This window comes from Bombina bombina, chromosome 6, assembly GCF_027579735.1.
Source record: "Bombina bombina isolate aBomBom1 chromosome 6, aBomBom1.pri, whole genome shotgun sequence".
NCBI lineage: Eukaryota > Metazoa > Chordata > Amphibia > Anura > Bombinatoridae > Bombina > Bombina bombina.
The window spans coordinates 918781235-918805130 of NC_069504.1; the positions used below are offsets into that span (position 1 = coordinate 918781235).

Sequence of the window (23896 nt, forward strand, 5' to 3'; positions counted from 1 at the left end):
GTTTAGGAAGGGTTTCATCTCTGGGTAAGGATTTGTGGGCATTTTCTGCTGAGCGGAAAGCGGATACATATATATTAAAATAGTTTTTTTAAATCCCACGAGACAAATTGACATCCGATAAAAGTTCCTGTTTTCAGGAACATATTTAAAATCTAATTTTACTGAATGCAAATGCACAATATTTCACACTAAACTTCTATACACAATAATTCTTTATTATTGAGTCACATATGGTAAAAAAACATATAAGGGAAATAAAATCCATGTTACCCTCTTTCTACATCTAAGTTCATCACATATATCAGAGTGATTTCTTGGCCCATTTCATCATGGCATATTCTACCTGCAATATTTCACTGAAGTCTTATCTGGTATATTTCTCTGTGACACTTTCACAGTGATATACACTTTACCTGGCACTTTCCCAGTAACACACTTTGTATCAGAGTTTCTCAATTCTAGTTCTCCAATGTCGCCAACCACACAGATTCTAAGGAATTCCTTATCCGAGTACACGTGAGTTAGTAGCTGAGGTTGATATATACAATCTGCCCTATAAAAGCATGCTAAAGGGTACAACTGAGGAAAACTGATTCATGTGATGCATTGAATGTTTACCTTAGCTGCATCAGGACAAAACATAATGAAACAAAAAGACACTGAAACCCCCTTATCAAAGCTCCAGGTATCCCCAGTGGCACATGCACCACAGCTTGAGAAACAAAGGAGTGTATGATATATTGCAACAAAATACCAGAACCAATACATGGTCTTAAAAAAAATATGTGGCAAGCTATGTGAATTGCATGACTAAGGTCCAGAGGTGTGTATTTTCTGTTAGCTTCAAAATCAAAATGAGATTCAAAGTGATGGTAAATCCAAGCGTTTAAAAAAACGCTAGCATTTTCCATAAATAAAAATAAACTGTAGCTTCATTCATCAGTTACTAAAAAAAAAAATGAGCTAAACTCACCTTTTCTGTGATGCGGCAGCTTGCTAAACTCAGCGGCTCAGGTCGCCCACAGCACAGTGCTCTTCTTCATGAGGTGACGTTTCCACCTATAAACCTTTGTGTCATCTGAAATCGTAGCACAGCTATTGGTTTAGAGGTGGAAACGTTACTTAATTGGTAAAGAGCGCTGACCATGGGCAACCGGAAGCTCTGACTTTAGCACGCTTCTGCAGGATAGAAAGTGTGAGTTTAGCATGCTTTTTTAGTAACTGATTAATGAAACTACAGTTTATTTTCAGTTATGGTAAATCCTAGCATTTTTAAATGCTTGGATTTACCATCATTTTAAAGGGACATTATGCTTAACATGTTTTATATAAGTATGGTAAAATACCTAAACCTGTAATATTTTACACAGTGATTAGTTAGCTTTAAAGCACAGCAAAAGAATCACGTCTTTCAAGTGTTGTATACCTGAACTGCTCTTGATTTACAAAACATTGACAGTGTTAAATGCAATGCAATGTTTAATTGCCAATACATGCTATGAGTTTGTGTGTGTGTGTGTGTGTATATATATATATATATATATATATATATATATACCGTAGATAGATAGATAGATAGATAGATAGATAGATAGATAGATTTAGCTGTACTAGTCCAGTAGACAAGATGCCAAAATATCCAGAGTAATGCAGTGTGCAATTATACCTTTTTAAAGGACTAGCATGAATTTTCTAAGACAAGCTTATTGCATTCTTTTTCATTATTTTTTAAAATGTGTTTTATTCTGTTTTACTGATTATTACAATAACACATTTTTAAAAAAAAATAAGGATTTTGAAATAAAGAAATCAGCATTATTGTAGATCATCTTTAGTATTAATACTATTTATTTTCAAAAGGAAGTTATTCGTCAAACTAAAGAAACTGTAAAAATCTGGTAATATATTTGACATCCAAGTAAAAGGTGCTAGAGGGGAAAATGTATTGCTGTATTTATTACTTTTGTATGTCACCATAGTTCAAGTTCTTCCTATTAAGTTTAGCAATAAATCTGAAATATTTGTAGTCCCAAAGACAAAGAGCGATCAATATGCCCTTTGAGGAAGTAGTAAGAAAAATGATGATTTACCTTTTCACTTCACAATTTAATAATCTCACAGAAATAATTAAAGTATATGAGCAGTTTGCGTAAATTTATATTATCATGTAATAACTGGGGGTTTTTAATGTTCATATTTTTTGTATACATTGCCAGCATGTTCTAACAACTTCTTTAAGGTCTTATTAGTGCTGCTGCTGCTGCTAAAACTTTTCCTTAGAGAGTTACTAGCAAAGTGAAAAATGTATCATGGGTGACATGACAAGTATTTTTTATAGTGAAAAATATTAAAGGTTCAACCTGTCTTTCCTGCGTATAACAAGTATCATTAGCAAGTTACTCATTCATGATTTCCCATTAACTGATACATGCTATTCAGTAACATATCCTATTTTCCTTAATCTCATCCCCTTTACTTTCCCTGGGCTCTTCGATGTGTTTTTCTATCTGCAATAAAATTCCTCTTTGTTGTCCCATTACCGATTCTTAAATTTAAAGGGACATTAAACACTAATGGCAAGATTACAAGTGGAGCACTATTTTGTGCTAATTGTGCTAGAAGTAAAGTTTTTGTCGCACATTGGGTTTCACTGGTATTACGAGTTAAAAGTAAAAAAGTTAGTGCTATAGCAGTAAACCGACCCTCACAAAAAGCTGAACTTACAATATTGCAGGAGCAATAAACTATTCCCCCATATAACTCAATGTAACAAATAAAGTGGGGGGGGAAACTAACACCAAAACTTGCACGCAATCCTGATCGCATATTCTCATGTGCGCTAACCCGACATAAAAATATGACTATTCGCATTCCAATATTCTTTACATAGCAGATGTTCCATTTATTCATAAATACATATTTCTATATATATGATGGTATTTTGGTAGAATATATATATATATACATATACACACACACACTGGTGGCCCTCGTATTACAACGGTTTAATTTACACCGTTTCAGAATAACAACCTTTTTTCCAGTCATGTGACTGCTATTGAAAAGCATTGAGAAGCAGTGCATTTATTAAAATAGCCAGTAGGTGGAGCTATCCGCTTGTGTTGCAGCAAAGCCAAGCAAGCTGAAATTAATCAGTTTAACCAGACCTGAGCAATCGAGCAGATTTTAAAGGAACAAGATCTTCCTGTCTATAAATCAGTCCAGATTGGAATGCATAGAAAGAACTGTTTGCAGAAAAATGCAAGTGAAGTCTGTGTTGTGTGATTTTATTAGGTTTATAATGCTGTTTAGCAAATGTTTTTGTTCATTTAACTTAGCTTAATTATATATTCTGTGTTGTGTGCTTATTTTATTAGGTTTATAATGCTGTTTAGCATTTACAGTCTTCATTTCAAAGCTTTAAAAATAATGTATTAGGTGTTACTTATGACAATTTTGAGAGGGGCCTGGAACCAATCTCCCTCACTTCCCATTGACTTGCATTATAAACTGGGTTTCAATTTACAACGGTTCTGATTACAACCATTCCTTCTGGAACCTAACCCCGGCGTAAACTGAGGGCTACCTGTATATTATAATATATCTAGGTATAGATATTTACAGATATATATAGGAATATGTATTTAGAAATACTTAGTACATAGGAAGGTGAAATATTTACAGTAATTACACATCATTAAACTTTATTAAATATGACTATTGCATAAATATATTTTTACATGTTTTCCTCTACTTAACTGAAAAGGGCTCCAATGCATATACCGGTATATATATTCATGATTTTCTATTAACTGCTACATTCTATTCAGTAACATATCCATATATATGTCTATATGTGTTTACATATGTATTTATGTCTTTATATGTGTATATATGTCTGTAAATACATCTGTGTACACATATATATATATATATATATATATATATATACACACACACAAACATACCAGTAACCTGGCCTTTTATTTAATAAGATCACAATTCTCTATACATATCTTAAAAAAGCAAAACTGGTATATAAACATGTTAATGTGACCTAGATGTCTGAGAAGCCTGCACCTTTAATTGGCAAAAGTATTATATATCTATGACCAAAACATAACAGTTTTCTAAACAATTGAGAGGATTATAATTTGTTTTTTTATTTTATTTTAATATTAGTGTATGAACACAACACAAATGCACCATCTGTCAGTTTACAAATATGCTCAAACCAATAACAATTCCTAAGTATCAACAGGCATTTGTATTGAATTGGATAAAAGGATGATAGTTTATTAAGTGTTCGCTATTTTGGTCAATGCACTATCAATTATGTTAAGATCAATTTAAAAAATGTAGACTCTAAATTTTATCTAATATGGTCTATGTGACCATTTATCACTTTCAGAAAAAATAAAACTCCCTGAGCTAAACATATAGTGGACATCAAACTAAGTTGCTGACTAATCTGCACAAATCAAAGATGAAATGATCTCCATGAGAGGTAAAGAAAAACTGCTTCTGCTCTTACAAATTGTTGTAAAGGAACTATGGAAAAAACTGGCACAGATTAAAAATATAATAATTTATTTAAATAAGCTTTTTAGAACTAAGAAAAAAGGCATCAAAGAATATAACCATTTTAACACAATGCAAACATAATAGCCTAACAGGAGAACTGATGTCTCTCTTTCATACAGGGGCCACATTAAAAAAAAATTCACCTCCATGACCCAAGAATGAAATGTATTCAAGAAAAACAAAAGTATAATTCCAGCAGAAACTTTTACAACTAACTACATGTTCAGCCCATAAACACACACTGGATGCCATACTTTAATAAACACATTCTTAACTAACCGTTCTGGATCTTTAGCTTGCTGCACCCCTAAAAGTACTCCACTATACATATTTGTTAATACCAGGATCTCCTCTTTGTAAAGGTCACATTGCTGTCCCCTGTTGATATGTGTAATTTTGTTTAAACTTCTTGCTAAAGAACAACATATAAAGTACATATGCTTGCTTTGAAATGGATATATTCTATAACAACAATATCATTAATAAAAAATAAAATAAAAAACTTTCCACATAATGAAATAAAAATTTGATAGAATTTATAAGTAGACAGAAAACACCACAAAGACAACTAAATATAAATAAGTACATTTTATTAATATTTTTTATTAATTATCTCTTCCGATGATCATGAATGATTAAAGGGACATAAAACTTAATTTTTTTTCTTTTCTGATTCTGATAGAGCATGAAACTTTAAACAAGCTTCTCATTTACTTTTATTATCAAATTTTCTTTGTTCACTTGGTATGTTTTGTTGAAAAATATAATTTATTCTTACCTGATAAATGTATTTATGTCATGGTGGTGAAAGTCCACAAGCCATCCGATTTAGGATTAATCTCCCTCCACCAGGAAGCAGTCAAAAATTACCAACACATCAAGAGCTTTAATCCCTCCTACTTCCTTATTCTCCACAGTCTGCCATATAGTCAAGATAGGAGAATAAACAAAATAGCAGGAAGAACAAAGTAGGGTAATGAGGTGCATGCCAGAACCATCCAATAGAAGTAAATGGTTGGGCCCTGTGGACTCTCTCCACCGTGAAACAAATTTATCAGGTAAGAATAAATTATGTTTTCTTTCATAAGGTGGTGAGAGTCCACAAGCCATCCCATTTGGGATCCAATACCCAAGGCGTAGAGTCCACAATATAAAAAATAATGGATGGGGCAAAAATGGACAAACATCATTGACCAAACACTGCTGCCTGGAGAACCTTCCTGCCAAACACAGCCTCAGAAGAGGATAAAACATCAAAATTATAAAAATGTTGTGAAAGTATGGGGAAAAGACCAAACAGCCACTTTGCAAATCTGTTAAACAGATGCCTCATTCCTGAAAGCCCAAGATGTAGAAACAGACCTAGTTGAATGAGCTGTTATACAAGGTGGTGGAGGATTCCCCGCATTAAATTAAGCCCTGCGAATTAGTTGTTTCAACCAACATGCTAAAGTGACTAGATGCCTTTTGACCCCTTCGTTGTCCAGAAAAAAATAATAAACAAGGAAGAAGGCAGTCAAAATTCCTTGGTAACCTGAAGATAAAATTTTAAAACCCTAACCACGTCCAAATTGTGCAAGATACGTTCTTTGGAATTCTTGGGAGAAGGACACAAAGATAGAACTACAATCTCCTGGTTGAGACAACCTTAAGTAAAAAGAAGAGACAACTTTCGGTAAAAAGTCATAGTGAGTCCTGAGAACTGCCTTATCCTGATGGAACACCCGATAAGGGGGCTCACAAGATAAAGCAGAATGTTCAGAAACCCTCATAAGCTGCCGAAAAGAAATAAGGTCTTCTATGATAATAACAGAATTTATGCTTACCTGATAAATTACTTTCTCCAACGGTGTGTCCGGTCCACGGCGTCATCCTTACTTGTGGGATATTCTCTTCCCCAACAGGAAATGGCAAAGAGCCCAGCAAAGCTGGTCACATGATCCCTCCTAGGCTCCGCCTTCCCCAGTCATTCGACCGACGTAAAGGAGGAATATGCATAGGAGAAACCATATGATACCGTGGTGACTGTAGTTAGAGAAAATAATTCATCAGACCTGATTAAAAAACCAGGGCGGGCCGTGGACCGGACACACCGTTGGAGAAAGTAATTTATCAGGTAAGCATAAATTCTGTTTTCTCCAACATAGGTGTGTCCGGTCCACGGCGTCATCCTTACTTGTGGGAACCAATACCAAAGCTTTAGGACACGGATGATGGGAGGGAGCAAATCAGGTCACCTAGATGGAAGGCACCACGGCTTGCAAAACCTTTCTCCCAAAAATAGCCTCAGAAGAAGCAAAAGTATCAAATTTGTAAAATTTTGTAAAAGTGTGCAGTGAAGACCAAGTCGCTGCCTTACATATCTGATCAACAGAAGCCTCGTTCTTGAAGGCCCAAGTGGAAGCCACAGCCCTAGTGGAGTGAGCTGTGATTCTTTCAGGAGGCTGCCGTCCGGCAGTCTCATAAGCCAATCGGATGATGCTTTTAAGCCAAAAAGAGAGAGAGGTAGAAGTTGCTTTTTAACCTCTCCTTTTACCAGAATAAACAACAAACAAGGAAGATGTTTGTCTGAAATCCTTTGTAGCCTCTAAATAGAATTTTAGAGCACGAACTACATCCAAATTGTGCAACAAACGTTCCTTCTTTGAAACTGGATTCGGACACAAAGAAGGCACAACTATCTCCTGGTTAATATTTTTGTTAGAAACAACTTTCGGAAGAAAACCAGGTTTAGTACGCAAAACCACCTTATCTGCATGGAACACCAGATAAAGAGGAGAACACTGCAGAGCAGATAACTCTGAAACTCTTCTAGCAGAAGAAATTGCAACCAAAAACAAAACTTTCCAAGATAATAACTTAATATCTACGGAATGTAAGGGTTCAAACGGAACCCCTTGAAGAACAGAAAGAACTAAATTGAGAGTCCAAGGAGGAGTCAAAGGTTTGTAGACAGGCTTGATTCTAACCAGAGCCTGAACAAAAGCTTGAACATCTGGCACAGCCGCCAGCTTTTTGTGAAGTAAAACAGATAACAAAGCACAAAAAACGTTTTAAAATAAAACCGTTACTGTCTCTTTAAATTTTAAACTGAACACACTTTATTACTGAATATGCGAAAAAGTATGAAGGAATTGTTCAAAATTCACCAAAATTTCACCACAGTGTCTTAAAGCCTTAAAAGTATTGCACACCAAATTTGACTCTTAAAATAACGGAACCGGAGCCGTTTTTACATTTAACCCCTATACAGTCCCTGGTATCTGCTTTGCTGAGACCCAACCAAGCCCAGAGGGGAATACGATACCAAATGACGCCTTCAATAAGCTTTTTCAGTGGATCTGAGCTCCTCACACATGCATCTGCATGCCTTGCTTCTCAAAAACAACTGCGCATTAGTGGCGCGAAAATGAGGCTCTGCCTATGACTAGAAAAGGCCCCCAGTGAAAAAGGTGTCCAATACAGTGCCTGCCGTTTTTTTAACAGAATTCCCAAGATTAAAATAACTCTCCAAAGTTATAAACCATTAAATATGCTCATAAAGTAATCGTTTTAGCCCAGAAAAATGTCTACCAGTCTTTAAAGCCCTTGTGAAGCCCTTTATTCTTATATTAAAAATTAAGAAAATGGCTTACCGGATCCCATAGGGAAAATGACAGCTTCCAGCATTACCAAGTCTTGTTAGAAATGCGTCATACCTCAAGCAGCAAAAGTCTGCTCACTGTTTCCCCCAACTGAAGTTAATTCATCTCAACAGTCCTGTGTGGAAACAGCCATCGATTTTAGTAACGGTTGCTAAAATCATTTTCCTCTTACAAACAGAAATCTTCATCTCCTTTCTGTTTCAGAGTAAATAGTACATACCAGCACTATTTTAAAATAACAAACTCTTGATTGAAGAATAAAAACTACATTTAAACACCAAAAAACTCTTAGCCATCTCCGTGGAGATGTTGCCTGTGCAACGGCAAAGAGAATGACTGGGGAAGGCGGAGCCTAGGAGGGATCATGTGACCAGCTTTGCTGGGCTCTTTGCCATTTCCTGTTGGGGAAGAGAATATCCCACAAGTAAGGATGACGCCGTGGACCGGACACACCTATGTTGGAGAAAACTAAATATCCACACTGTGCAAAGGCTCAAAGGATGAACCTGGACAAAGGTCTGAATATCTGGAATCCTTTACAGAATATTGTGGTACAGAACTGAAAGAGCTGAGATCTGACCCTTAAATTACTTTCCGACAAACCCTTATCCAAGCCATCTTGCATGAATTGAAAAATTCTAGGAATGGAAAAAGAATCCCATCAGAAACCCTGAGAATCGCACCAAGACAGGAACACCTTGCAAGTCTTGCAATAAATCTTTCTTTCTCGAAATAGGTTTCCGAGCCTGAATAAGAGTGTTCACAAAGACTCAGAAAAACCAAGTTGAAAAAGCACTAAATTTTCAATCTCCATGATGTCAAATTGAGAGATTTTAAATCTGGATGTAAGAAAGGATATTGAAGAAGAAGATCCCAACATAGTGAAAGCTTCCACAGAGGAGAAGATAGCATCTGAATTAGATCTGCCTACCAAGGAGGCCGGTGAGGTAGCTCAGTTGGTAAATTCCCTGACTACAGCAAAAGCCTGTTTAAAAGATCCAAGGTCACAGGTTCAAATCCCAGCAGGGCCGACTCAGCCCTTCATCCTTCCGAGGTCGATAAAATGAGTACCATTAAATCGGGTAATAATAACAACTATTACTATTCAGCTGCCGATTTGGTGAATTCCGAGAGCGAGCTCTGAAAAAGCGCTTTGAGTCCCACTGGGAGAAAGGCGCTATATAAATACTAGTTATTATATTATTATTATTAGTTCTGCGTGGCCAGGATGCGGCAACAAGAATAACCTCCTGTTTGATCTGAGCAATAATTTGGGGAAGAAGAATAGAGGATACATGTACATAAGATGATAAGATCAGAGTCACTTGTGGATCCCTGGACCTGGAGCAATATAATCCAGAGTTTGTGATTCAGTCGAGACGCCACCATGTCTATTCCTAGAATCCCCCCAATGAGTTATAATTTAATCTAAAACTTCTTGACTCAGTGACCATTATCCTAAATGAAAAGTTGGACGATGGAGGAAGTCCGCTTCCCTATTGAGGATTCCCGGAATGTGAATGGCTGAAATCAAACAATGATTCTGCTCCGCCCAAAGCAGAATGCGAGAAACTTCCTTCATTGCTAGGGAATTCTTGGTTCCCCTTAATGATTTATATATGCCAGCACTGTGACATTGTTTGAAATCTCAAATAGGTTTCCTTCTTGAGCAGAGGCCAATTCTAAAGGGCCCAAAAAATCCTGCAAATACATTGATTGATAACCTTGCCTCCTGAGGTGACCAGACTCCCTGGGCTTTCCAGTGCCCCCAAAGCAGAAAGACTGACATCTGTAGTAATTGCCACCAAGAAGGTTGAATAAAAGGTGCTCCCAGAACTATGGATCTGTGAGATAGCCAGCAAGTAAGAGATTGTCTGGTTTTGTAAACCAGACAAATTGATTTAGACAAGTTTGAGTAATCCCCTTTCCACTGCCAGAGCATGGACAGTTGAAAAGGACGCAAGTGAAACCTTGCAAAAGGAATCGCGCCTGAAGCTGCTACCATCAGACCTATGACTTCCATGCACAGAGCAATAGTCAATGAGACGGCAACCTAAAGAGCTGCACAAGCGGTCTGCAACTTCTTTAAACGACTTTCCGTAAGAGAAAGGTGCATAGATACTGGATCTATAATTACTCCAAGAAATGCTAACTTGCTGATTGGGAACAGAGAGCTCTTTTGAGCATTGATATTCCAACCATTATTCTTTAAATGCTGAATCACAGTCTCCATATGTTGAGAAGCTTGGTAAAAGGAAGGAGCCTGAATAAGTATGCCATCGAAATAAGGAGCAACTGAGATCTCTTTTGTTGTTGATAACAGAGCTCCCAAGACCTTGGTGAAGACTCTTGAAGCAGTGGCTAGGCCTAAATGGAGAACTACAAATTGAAAATGTTTGTACAGAAAAGCAAAACAGAAAAAAACAGAAATTTGTGATGGTCTCTGTGAATAGGAATATGCAGATAAGCATCCTTCAGATCGACTGTAGTCATAAATTGACCCTTCTGAACCAATAGAAGAATAGTGCAAATTGTTTCCATTTTGAAGGTGGGAACTCTCAGGAATTTGTTCAGAAACTAAGTCTAGAATAGGTCTGAAAGAACCCATAGAAACATAGATTTTGACTGTAGAAAAGAACCATATTTCCTGCTTACAAGAATGCTTTCCCAATGTAGACCTCCAATTTCCTATCCAGATCATCCTACTCTAACAGAAGAGTGGTTCTCTTAGCCACAGTAGATATAGTGCCATCCACTTTAGGAATAGATTTCTACAGTTCTGAAAAGGACGCTGTAATAGGAAACATTTCCTTGAATTTTGGAGATGGAACAAATAGGATACATGGCTCATTCCACTTCTTAGAAATAACTTGAGAAATAGCCTCAGGAACTGGAAAAACCACAGCCAGTTTAGTAATAGGCTTAAACAGAAGATTCAATTATTTCACTTGAGTTTCAGAAGAAGGATTTTCTTGCACCCCCCCTAAGGTCACTAAAACATCATGTAGAATGGACTGTACATTTTTAGTGTGGAGCACTATATGGCAGCATTATGATCTGTAATCGTAGACACAGAACTTCCAAAGGAAACACATTTGCACTTACCTGCAGGCTGCATAACCCGCAACAACTCCTTAATTTGAGAATGTAGATAGTCCCTAAAACCAGGAGAAAAATCCATATTCCCTTTCTGAGATGTAAATACTAGAGGGGGAATAACTTGTACCAAGATGTAGCCAGCAGTAGTTGACTAAAGACCAGTCCTAGTGACCACTGTGGCCGGCTGGTAAACAACTCCTGCAAGAGAATTATACTCACCAGCCCTGGTACTCTTGTACACTCCTCTGCCCTAGTCTCAGTCCTTTGAGGGGGAATTGCGGGCCTCCGTGCATTTTGAGCACCCCTTGCAGAAAGAATAAATTCAGCAATGCATCATTCACCTGTTCTCCTGTGACAGCAAAAATTAAGACTGAGGGGAATAAGGAAGTGGGAGAGATTAAAGATCTTGGATTTGTTGGTAATTTTTGTCTGCCTCAATTGTGATGGCTTGTGGACACTCACCACCTTATGAAAGAAAGCAGAGCTGTGAGCTCAGAAGCGTGCACGTGTGTGGAGCACTATATGGCAACAGTTTTGCAAAAAAACATAATTTATGTAAGAACTTACCTGATAAATTCATTTCTTTCATATTAGCAAGAGTCCATGAGCTAGTGACGTATGGGATATACATTCCTACCAGGAGGGGCAAAGTTTCCCAAACCTTAAAATGCCTATAAATACACCCCTCACCACACCCACAAATCAGTTTAACGAATAGCCAAGAAGTGGGGTGATAAGAAAAAAGTGCGAAAGCATAAAAAATAAGGAATTGGAATAATTGTGCTTTATACAAAAAAATCATAACCACCACAAAAAAGGGTGGGCCTCATGGACTCTTGCTAATATGAAAGAAATGAATTTATCAGGTAAGTTCTTACATAAATTATGTTTTCTTTCATGTAATTAGCAAGAGTCCATGAGCTAGTGACGTATGGGATAATGACTACCCAAGATGTGGATCTTTCCACGCAAGAGTCACTAGAGAGGGAGGGATAAAATAAAGACAGCCAATTCCTGCTGAAAATAATCCACACCCAAAATAAAGTTTAATGAAAACATAAGCAGAAGATTCAAACTGAAACCACTGCCTGAAGTACTTTTCTACCAAAAACTGCTTCAGAAGAAGAAAAACACATCAAAAATGGTAGAATTTAGTAAAAGTATGCAAAGAGGACCAAGTTGCTGCTTTGTGAATCTGAACAACCGAAGCTTCATTCCTAAACGCCCAGGAAGTAGAAACTGACCTAGTAGAATGAGCTGTAATCCTTCGAGGCGGAGTTTTACCCGACTCGACATAGGCATGATGAAATAAAGATTTCAACCAAGATGCCAAAGAAATGGCAGAAGCTTTCTGGCCTTTTCTAGAACCGGAAAAAATGACAAATAGACTAGAAGTCTTTCGAAAAGACTTAGTAGCTTTAACATAATAATACAAAGCTCTAACAGCATCCAAAGAATGCAATGATTTCTCCTTAGAATTCATAGGATTAGGACATAATGAAGGAACCACAATTTCTCTACTAAGGTTGTTAGAATTCACAACCTTAGGTAAAAAATTCAAAAGAAGTTTTGCAGCACCGCCTTATCCTGATGAAAAATCAGAAAAGGAGACTCACAAGAAAGAGCAGATAATTCAGAGACTCTTCTGGCAGAAGAGATGGCCAAAAGAAACAAAACTTTCCAAGAAAGTAATTTAATGACCAAAGAATACATGGGTTCAAAAGGAGGAGCTTGAAGAGCCCCCAGAACCAAATTCAAACTCCAAGGAGGAGAAATTGACTTAATGACAGGTTTTATACGAACCAAAGCTTGTACAAAACAATGAATATCAGGAAGATTAGCAATCTTTCTGTGAAAAAGAACAGAAAGAGCAGAGATTTGTCCATACAAGGAACTTGCGGACAAACCTTTATCTAAACCATCCTGAAGAAACTGTAAAATTCTCGGTATTCAAAAAGAATGGCAAGAAAAATGATGAGAAAGACACTAAGAAATATAAGTCTTCCAGACTCTATAATATATCTCTCTAGATACAGATATACGAGCCTGTCACATAGTATCAATCACAGAGTCAGAGAAACCTCTTTGACCAAAACTCCATACCTTAAAATTTAAGGATTTGAGATCCTGATGGAAGAAAGGACCTTGCGACAGAAAGTCTGGTCTTAACGGAAGAGTCCACAGCTGGCAAGAGGCCATCCGGACAAGATCCGCATACCAAAACCTGAGAGGCCATGCTGGAGCTACCAGCAGGACAAACGAGCATTCCTTTAGAATCTTGGAGAATACTCTTGGAAGAAGAACTAGAGGCGGAAAGATATAGGCAGGATGATACTTCCAAGGAAGTGATAATGCATCCACTGCCTCCGCCCGAGGATCCCGGGATCTGGACAGATACCAGGGAAGTTTCTTGTTTAGATGAGAAACCATCAGATCTATTTCTGGGAATTCCCACATTTGAACAATCTGAAGAAATACCTCTGGGTGAAGAGACCATTCGCCCGGATGTAACGTTTGGCGACTGAGATAATCCGCTTCCCAATTGTCTATACCTGGGATATGAACCGCAGAGATTAGACAGGAGCTGGATTCTGGCCAAACCAAAATTCAAGATACTTCTTTCATAGCCAGAGGACTGTGAGTCCCTCCTTGATGATTGATGTATGCCACAGTTGTGACATTGTCTATCTGAAAACAAATTAACAACTCTCTCTTCAGAAGAGGCCAAGACTGAAGAGCTCTGAAAATTGCACGGAGTTCCAAAATATTGATCGGTAATCTCACCTCCTGAGATTCCCAAACCCCTTGTGCCGTCAGAGACCCCCACACAGCTCCCCAACCTGTAAGACTTGCATCTGTTGAGATTATAGTCCAGGTCGGAAGAACAAAGAAGCCCCCTGAACTAAACGATGGTGATCTGTCCACCACGTCAGAGAGTGTCATATAATCGGTTTAAAGATAATAATTGAGATATCTTTGTGTAATCCCTGCACCATTGGTTCAGCATACAGAGCTGAATAGGTCGCATGTGAAAACGAGCAAAGGAGATCACATCCGATGCGGCAGTCCTAAGACCTAAAATTTCCATGCATAAGGCTACCAAAGGGAATGATTATGACTGAAGGTTTTGACAAAGCTGATATCAATGTTAAACTTCTCTTGTCTGACAAGGACAGAGTCATAGACACTGAATCTATCTGGAAACCTAAAAAGGTTACCCTTGTCTGAGGAATCAATGAACTTTTTGGTAAATTGATCCTCCAACCATGATCTTGAAGAAACAACACAAGTCGATTCGTATGAGATTCTGCGAAAATGTGAAGACTGAGCAAGTACCAAGATATCGTCCAAATAAGGAAATACCAAAACCCTGTTCTCTGATTACAGACAGAAGGGCACCGAGAACTTTTGAAAAAATTCTTGGAGCTGATGCTAGGCCAAACGGTAGAGCCACAAAACTGGTAATGCTTGTCTAAAAAGAGAATCTCAGAAACTAAAAGTGATCTGGATGAATCGGAATATGCAGATATGCATCCTGTAAATCTATTGTAGACATATAATGCCCTTGCTAAACAAAAGGCAGGATAGTCCTACAGTTACCATCTTGAATGTTGGTATCCTTACATAACGATTCAATATTGATAGATCCGGAACTGGTCTGAAGGAATTGACCTTCTTTGGTACAATGAAGAGATAGAATAAAACCCCAGCCCCTGTTCCAGAACTGGAACTGGCATAATTACTCCAGCCAACTCTAGATCTGAAACACATTTCAGAAATGCTGAGCCTTTGCTGGGTTTACTGGGACACGGGAAAAAAAAAAAAAAAAATCTCTTTGCAGGAGGCCTTAACTTGAAGCCAATTCTGTACCTTTCTGAAACAATGTTCTGAAACCAGAGATTGTGAACGGAATTGATCCAAATTTCTTTGAAGAAAACGTAATCTGCCCCATACCAGCTGAGCTGGAATGAGGGCCGCACCTTCATGGGTACTTAGGAGCTGGCTTTAGATTTCTATAAGGCTTGGATATATTCCAAACTGGAAATGGTTTCCAAACTGATACCGGTCCTGAGGATGAAGGATCAGGCTTTTGTTCCTTGTTGTGAGGAAAGGAACGAAAACGATTATTAGACCTAAATTTACCTTAGATTTTTTATCCTTTGGTAAAAAAGTTCCCTTCCCTCCAGTAACAGTTGAGATAATAGAATCCAACTGAAAACCGAATTTATTACCCTGGAAAGAAAGGGAAAGCAAAGTTGACTTAGAAGACATATCAGCATTCCAAGTTTTAAGCCATAAAGCTCTTCTAGCTAAAATAGCTAGAGACATATACCTGACATCAACTCTAATGATATCAAAAGATGGTATCACAAATAAAATTATTAGCATGTTATAGAATAATAATAATGCTATAAAATTATGATCTGTTACTTGTTGCGCTAAAGCTTCTAACCAAAAAGTTGAAGCTGCAGCAACATCCGCTAAAAATATAGCAGGAGAAGAGACAGCCCCATTAAGCTTAGGGATTTTGTCCCAAAAAACTCTAATCTGTCAGATGGCACAGGATATAATTGCTTAAAACGTTTTAGAAGGAGTAAATGAATTACCCAAATTATTCCATTCCCTGGAAATTACTTCAGAAATAGCATCAGGGAGAGAAAACACATCTGGAATAACTACATGAGATTTAAAAACCTTATTTAAATGTTTAGATTTAGTATCAAGAGGACCAGAATCCTCTATTTCTAATGCAATTAATACTTCTTTAAGTAAAAAACGAATAAATTCCATCTTGAACAAATACAAAGATTTATCAGCATCAACCTCTGAGACAGAAACCTCTGAACCAGAAGAACCATTATCAGTATCAGAATGATGATGTTCATTTAAAAATTCATCTGAAAAAAGAGAAGTTTTAAAAGACTTTTATGTATACTAGAAGGAGAAATAACAGACATAGCCTTCTTAATGGATTTAAAAATAAAATCTCTTATGTTATCAGGAACACTCTGAAAATTAGATGTTGACGGAACAGCAACAGGTAATGTAACAGTACTAAAGGAAATTTTATCTGCATTAATAAGTTTGTCATGACATGCAATACAAACAACAGCTGGAGAAACAGATACCAAAAGTTTATAGCAGATACACTTAGCTTGGTAGCTCCAGCACCGGGCAGCGATTTTCCTGAAGTATCTTCTGACTCAGTTGCAACGTGGAACATCTTGCAATATGTAATAGAAAAAACAACATATAAAGCAAAATTGATCAAATTCCTTAAATGACAGTTTCAGGAATGGGAAAAAAATGCCAATGAACAAGCTTCTAGCAACCAGAAGCAATAAATAATGAGACTTAAATAATGTGGAGACAAAAATGACGCCCATATTTTTTAGCGCCAAATAAGACGTCCACATTATTTGGCGCCTAAATGCTTTTGGCGCCAAAAATGACGCCACATCCGGAACGCCGACACTTTTGACGCAAAAAAAACGTCAAAAAATGACGCAACTTCCGGCGACACGTATGACGCCGGAAACAGAAAAAAAAATTTGCGCCAAAAAAGTCCGCGCCAAGAATGACGCAATAAAATGAAGCATTTTCAGCCCCCGCGAGCCTAACAGCCCACAGGGAAAAAGTCAAATTTTTTAAGGTAAGAAAAAATGATTGATTCAAATGCATTATCCCAAATATGAAACTGACTGTCTGAAAAATAAGGAATGTTGAACATCCTGAGTCAAGGCAAATGTTTGAATACATATATTTAGAACTTTATAAAAAAGTGCCTAACCATAGCTTAGAGTGTCACAGAAAATAAGCTTACTTACTTACCCCAGGACACTCATCTACATGTTGTAGAAAGCCAAACCAGTACTGAAACGAAAATCAGCAGAGGTAATGGTATATATATAAGAGTATATCGTCGATCTGAAAAGGGAGGTAAGAGATGAATCTCTACGACCGATAACAGAGAACCTATGAAATAGACCCCGTAGAAGGAGATCATTGCATTCAAATAGGCAATACTCTCCTCACATCCCTCTGACATTCACTGCACGCTGAGAGGAAAACCGGGCTCCAACCTGCTGCGGAGCGCATATCAACGTAGAATCTAGCACAAACTTACTTCACCACCTCCATAGGAGGCAAAGTTTGTAAAACTGATTTGTGGGTGTGGTGAGGGGTGTATTTATAGGCATTTTAAGGTTTGGGAAACTTTTCCCCTCCTGGTAGGAATGTATATCCCATACGTCACTAGCTCATGGACTCTTGCTAATTACATGAAAGAAAAATATCTATTTGCTAGAGCACTACATGGCATTACAATTTCCTGCCATGTAGTGCTTCTGAAACCTACCTAGGTACCTCTTTAACAAAGAATATTATGTGAACAAGGCAAATTTGACAATAGAAGTAAATTGGAAACGTTTTTAAAAGTGTATGCTCTGTCTGGCTCACAAAAGAAAACAATTGGGTTCCATATCCCTTTAATAGTATGAAGATCTAATACATCTTTTTTTTTCTACACCCTTTACAAAAAGAACCAAGTTGGTGTTAGGCAAAGCCCTTTACTTGTCACAGAAAGGCACTTAAAAACTTTTACTATTTGAGGATACATCATCTAAATAAATTGGATTTAATCCTTCCAATTATTTCCAATAATTCTAAATATAAAGTCTAAATGAAAAACAAATGTTATTTATGGTACTACCGAATAGTAAAGCACAGATTTTATTTAGGCATCCCATTTTTATTTTTTATAGTCGGCTAACAAAAAATTATAAATTAGCAGTCTATTGATTGAGAAAATTACCTATATTTTCAAAAGCTAAAATAAATGTGTCTTAAATGTATCTATGTATGCAATAAATTGATGTTGTAAATACAAAACTAAAAAGCCATGTTATTATATTTTTTAGTTATCAAATTAATACTTTTCAGCAAACAGCATCATTTTACTTTATTATAAATATTTTACTTAATTTTTGAAATTCTGTTAAATATTCCCGGATACTTTAAAAACAGGACAAATCTATACGGTTTCATTTACGAGAATGACCGTTTTTAAGAAAAACATAGATGAATTCCTGGTTTAAGACAAAATATTTTAAAAACAGGATTTTTATTTTTATAACTAGAAAAAATACATAGCAGATATGATTCAAATGTTCAGACAGTAGAATATTAATCGATCCTTAAATAGCAGAAAATAAGGTGAAGTAACTGATTAAGTGGCAATTGTCTATCATCCCTTCTTACATATATTATGTGAATAGTTTCTAGCCTATGTGTTGCAGAACAAAATCAGATAATAACAGAATTTATGCTTACCTGATAAATTACTTTCTCCAACGGTGTGTCCGGTCCACGGTGTCATCCATTACTTGTGGGATATTCTCCTCCCCCACAGGGAAAGGCAAGGAGAGCACACAGCAAGAGCTGTCCATATAGTCCCTCCCAGGCTCCGCCCCCCCAGTCATTCGACCGACGGTTAGGAGAAAAAAAGGAGAAACTATAGTGTGCCGTGGTGACTGTAGTGTATAGAGAAAGAAATTCTTCAAACCTGATTAAAAAACCAGGGCGGGCCGTGGACCAGACACACCGTTGGAGAAAGTAATTTATCAGGTAAGCATAAATTCTGTTTTCTCCAACATTGGTGTGTCCGGTCCACGGTGTCATCCATTACTTGTGGGAACCAATACCAAAGCTTTAGGACACGGATGAAGGGAGGGAGCCAATCAGGTTACCTAAACAGAAGGCACCACGGCTTGCAAAACCTTTCTCCCAAAAATAGCCTCCGAAGAAGCAAAAGTATCAAATTTGTAGAATTTGGACAAAGTGTGCAGAGAAGACCAGGTCGCTGCCTTACATATCTGATCAACAGAAGCCTCGTTTTTGAAGGCCCATGTGGAAGCCACAGCCCTAGTAGAGTGAGCTGTGATTCGTTTGGGAGGCTGCCGTCCGGCAGTCTCGTAAGCCAATCGTATGATGCTTTTCAGCCAAAAGGAAAGAGAGGTAGCAGTAGCTTTTTTGACCTCTCCTCTTGCCAGAATAAACTACAAACAGAGAAGACGTTTGTCTGAAATCCTTTGTTGCTTCTAAATAGAACTTTAAAGCACGGACTACATCTAAATTGTGTAACAAGCGTTCCTTCTTTGAAACTGGATTCGGACACAAAGAAGGCACAACTATTTCCTGGTTAATATTCTTGTTGGAAACAACCTTTGGAAGGAAACCAGGTTTAGTACGCAAAACAACCTTATCTGAATGGAACACCAGATAGGGCGGATTACACTGCAGAGCAGATAATTCAGAAACTCTTCTAGCAGAAGAATAGCAACCAAAAACAGAACTTTCCAAGATAACAACTTGATATCTATGGAATGTAAGGGTTCAAACGGAACCCCTTGAAGAACTGAAAGAACCAAATTTAGACTCCAGGGAGGAGTCAAGGGTCTGTAAACAGGCTTGATCCTGACCAAAGCCTGAACAAAAGCTTGAACATCTGGCACAGCTGCCAGTCGTTTGCGTAACAAGACAGATAAAGCAGAAATCTGTCCTTTTAGAGAACTCGCTGATAATCCCTTATCCAAACCTTCTTGGAGAAAGTAAAGGATCCTAGGAATTTTAATCTTACTCCATGAGAATCCCTTGGATTCACACCAACAGATATATCTTTTCCATATTTTATGGTAATCTTTCTAGTCACAGGTTTTCTGGCTTGTACCAGAGTATCTATCACAGAATCCGAAAACCCACGCTTAGACAAAATCAAGCGTTCAATTTCCAAGCAGTCAGCTGGAGAGAAACTAGATTTGGATGTTCGAATGGACCTTGTACTAGAAGATCCTGTCTCAAAGGTAGCTTCCATGGTGGAGCCGATGACATATTCACCAGGTCTGCATACCAAGTCCTGCGTGGCCACGCAGGAGCTATCAAAATCACAGAGGCCTTCTGTTTGATCCTGGCTACCAGCCTGGGAATGAGAAGGAACGGTGGAAACGCATAAGCTAGGTTGAAAGTCCAAGGCGCCACTAATGCATCCACTAGAGTCGCCTTGGGATCCCTGGATCTGGACCCGTAGCAAGGAACCTTGAAGTTCTGATGAGACGCCATCAGATCCATGTCTGGAATGCCCCATAATTGGGTCAACTGGGCAAACACCTCCGGGTGGAGTTCCCACTCCCCCGGATGAAAGGTCTGATGACTCAGATAATCCGCCTCCCAGTTTTCCACTCCTGGGATGTGGATCGCAGACAGGTGGTAGGAGTGATCCTCCGCCCATTTGATGATCTTGGTCACCTCTCTCATCGCCAGGGAACTCCTTGTTCCCCCCCTGATGGTTGAAGTAAGCAACAGTCGTCATGTTGTCTGATTGGAATCTTATGAATCTGGCCTTTGCTAGTTGAGGCCAAGCCCGGAGAGCATTGAATATCGCTCTCAGTTCCAGGATGTTTATCGGGAGAAGAGACTCTTCCCGAGACCATAGACCCTGAGCTTTCAGGGAATCCCAGACCGCGCCCCAGCCTAATAGACTGGCGTCGGTCGTGACAATGACCCACTTTGGTCTGCGGAAGCTCATTCCCTGGGACAGGTGATCCTGAGTCAGCCACCAACGGAGTGAGTCTCTGGTCTTCTGATCTACTTGAATCACTGGAGACAAGTCTGTATAGTCCCCATTCCACTGTTTGAGCATGCACAGTTGTAATGGTCTTAGATGAATTCGCGCAAAAGGAACTATGTCCATTGCTGCAACCATCAACCCTACTACTTCCATGCACTGAGCTATGGAAGGCCGTAGAACAGAGTGAAGAACTTGACAAGCGTTTAGAAGCTTTGACTCTCTGACATGTCAGGAAAATCTTCATTTCTAAAGAATCTATTATTGTTCCCAAGAAAGGGACTCTTGTTGACGGAGACAGGGAACTTTTTTCTATGTTCACCTACCACCCGTGAGATCTGAGAAAGGCTAGAACAATGTCTGTGTGAGCCTTTGTCTTTGAAAGAGACGACGCTTGAATTAGGATGTCGTCCAAGTAAGGTGCCACTGCAATGCCCCTGGGTCTTAGAACCGCTAGAAGGGACCCGAGCACCTTTGTGAAAATCCTTGGAGCAGTGGCTAGTCCGAATGGGAGAGCCACAATAGGTAATGTTTGTCCAGAAAGGCGAACCTTAGGAACTGATGATGATCTTTGTGGATAGGAATATGCAGATACGCATCCTTTAGATCCACGGTAGTCATAAATTGACCCTCCTGGATTGTAGGTAAAATCGTTCGAATAGTTTCCATTTTGAACGATGGCACTCTGAGAAATTTGTTTAGAATTTTTAAATCCAGAATTGGTCTGAAAGTTCCCTCTTTTTTTGGGAACTACAAACAGATTTAAGTAAAACCCCTGACCTTGTTCCACAGTTGGAACTGGGAGTATCACTCCCATCTTTAACAGGTCTTCTACACAATGTAAGAATGCCTGTCTCTTTACTTGGTTTGAAGATAAGTGAGACATGTGGAACCTTCCCCTTGGGGGTAGTTCCTTGAATTCTAGAAGATAACCCTGAGAGACTATTTCTAGTGCCCAGGGATCCTGAACATCTCTTGCCCAAGCCTGAGCAAAGAGAGAGAGAGTCAGCCCCCTACTAGATCCGGTTCTGGATCGGGGGCTACCTCTTCATGCTGTCTTGGTAGCAGCAGCAGGTTTCTTGGCCTGTTTACCCTTGTTCCAGCCTTGCATTGATTTCCAAGCTGGTTTAGTCTGGGAAGCGTTACCCTCTTGTCTAGAGGCTGCCGAGTTGGAAGCCGGTCCGTTCCTGAAATTGCGAAAGGAACGAAAATTGGACTTATTCTTAGCCTTGAAAAGGTTTATCTTGTGGGAGGGCATGGCCCTTTCCCCCAGTGATGACTGAAATAATCTCTTTCAATTCTTAATACATTCAAAGTATTGCACCCCAATTTTCAAGCTGTTAACCCTTAAAATGTGGAAACCGGAGCCGTTTTTAATTTTAACCCCCTTACAGTCCCAGCCACAGCCTTTGCTGCAACTTCACCAATTCCAGGGGGGGTATATGATACCAAATGAAGCCTTCTAGGAACGTTTTTAGTGGATTCCAGACCCTCACACATGCAGCTGCATGTACTGAACTCAAAATTAACTGCACAGTAATGGCGCGAAAATGAGGCTCTGCCTACTACAGAGAAAGGCCCTTCCTGACTGGGAAGGTGTCTTAACAAGTGCCTGGTGCTAAAAACGTTCCCCAATGTTATAAAAGTGTGAAATACAACTTCAAACTGCATATAATTCTTAAATAAAGCAATCGATTTAGCCCCTAAAAGTGTCTACCAGTTTATAGCCCATAATAAGCCCTTTATTCTGTTTGAGACTAAGAAAATGGCTTACCGATCCCCATGAGGGGAAAATGACAGCCTTCCAGCATTACACAGTCTTGTTAGAAATATGGCTAGTCATACCTTGAGCAGAAAAGTCTGCAAACTGTTCCCCCCAACTGAAGTTATCTCATCTCAACAGTCCTATGTGGAAACAGCAAACGATTTTAGTAACTGCTGCTAAAATCATAATCCTCTCACAAACAGAAATCTTCATCTCTTTCTGTTTCAGAGTAAATAGTACATACCAGCACTATTTTAAAATAACAAACTCTTGATAGAAGAATAAAAAACTACAACTAAACACCACAAACTCCTCACCATCCCCGAGGAGATGCTACTTGTTCAGAGTGGCAAGGAGAATGACTGGGGGGGCGGAGCCTGGGAGGGACTATATGGACAGCTCTTGCTATGTGCTCTCCTTGCCTTTCCCTGTGGGGGAGGAGAATATCCCACAAGTAATGGATGACACAGTGGACCGGACACACCAATGTTGGAGAAATGGACATTAAACTGTTTTATCATAAAACAAAAGTTTAGTTCATACCGTTTTGAATTGTAACAAATTATATTGCAATGAAAAATATGTACATTACTACAGATTTGCTTTAGTGTTTAATTTTCATTATTCTTAAATTACTCAAAGATGCAAACAAACAATGCTACACAGCAAAACCCTCTATTTACGACAATGAAAAGGTTTGTTGCTTTATAACTGAAACATGACCCAGGCAACAATTGGTAATCTGAAGCACAAAGCTTAAAACCAAGATATAAAAAAACCCATCTTACTCACCTTCTTGAACAGTTCTCTCTAATGGATTTCCAGTTGGAGAATGTAAAAGTTTTTGGTAATTCTGGGCACTTTGATCAAATAACTGGACAAGGAGGGCACATGTTTTCTCATATTCACATCTGCTTACAGTACAAAGTTGCTCAAGCTGTTGGAATACAGTAGCTGTGTCATCTAGTGGGTCTTCTAAGCCATCCCTAGGAAGTAAATATATTATATGATTACAGATATATAAAATGAAAGGTCACCATATAATTAATTAAAACAGCATGAAACCCAAAACGTTTCTTTCATGATTACGATAGAGTATATCATTTTTAACAACTTTCCAGTTTACTCCTATTATCCGATTACTTAATACTCTTGGTATCCTTTGTTAAAGAAGCAGCAATG

At 38.4% G+C, this 23896-nt stretch overlaps 1 protein-coding gene across 1 annotated transcript in view; it reads right to left on the reverse strand.

Annotated features, from left to right (window-relative positions):
• RANBP17 (RAN binding protein 17) overlaps nucleotides 1-23896 on the reverse strand; it is a 1312934-nt gene that overhangs the window by 1060833 nt on the left and 228205 nt on the right. The window contains exon 12 of the mRNA XM_053718559.1: nucleotides 23507-23700. Coding sequence (XP_053574534.1) covers nucleotides 23507-23700 — 194 coding nt within the window. The remainder of the gene's footprint in view (nucleotides 1-23506; nucleotides 23701-23896) is intronic.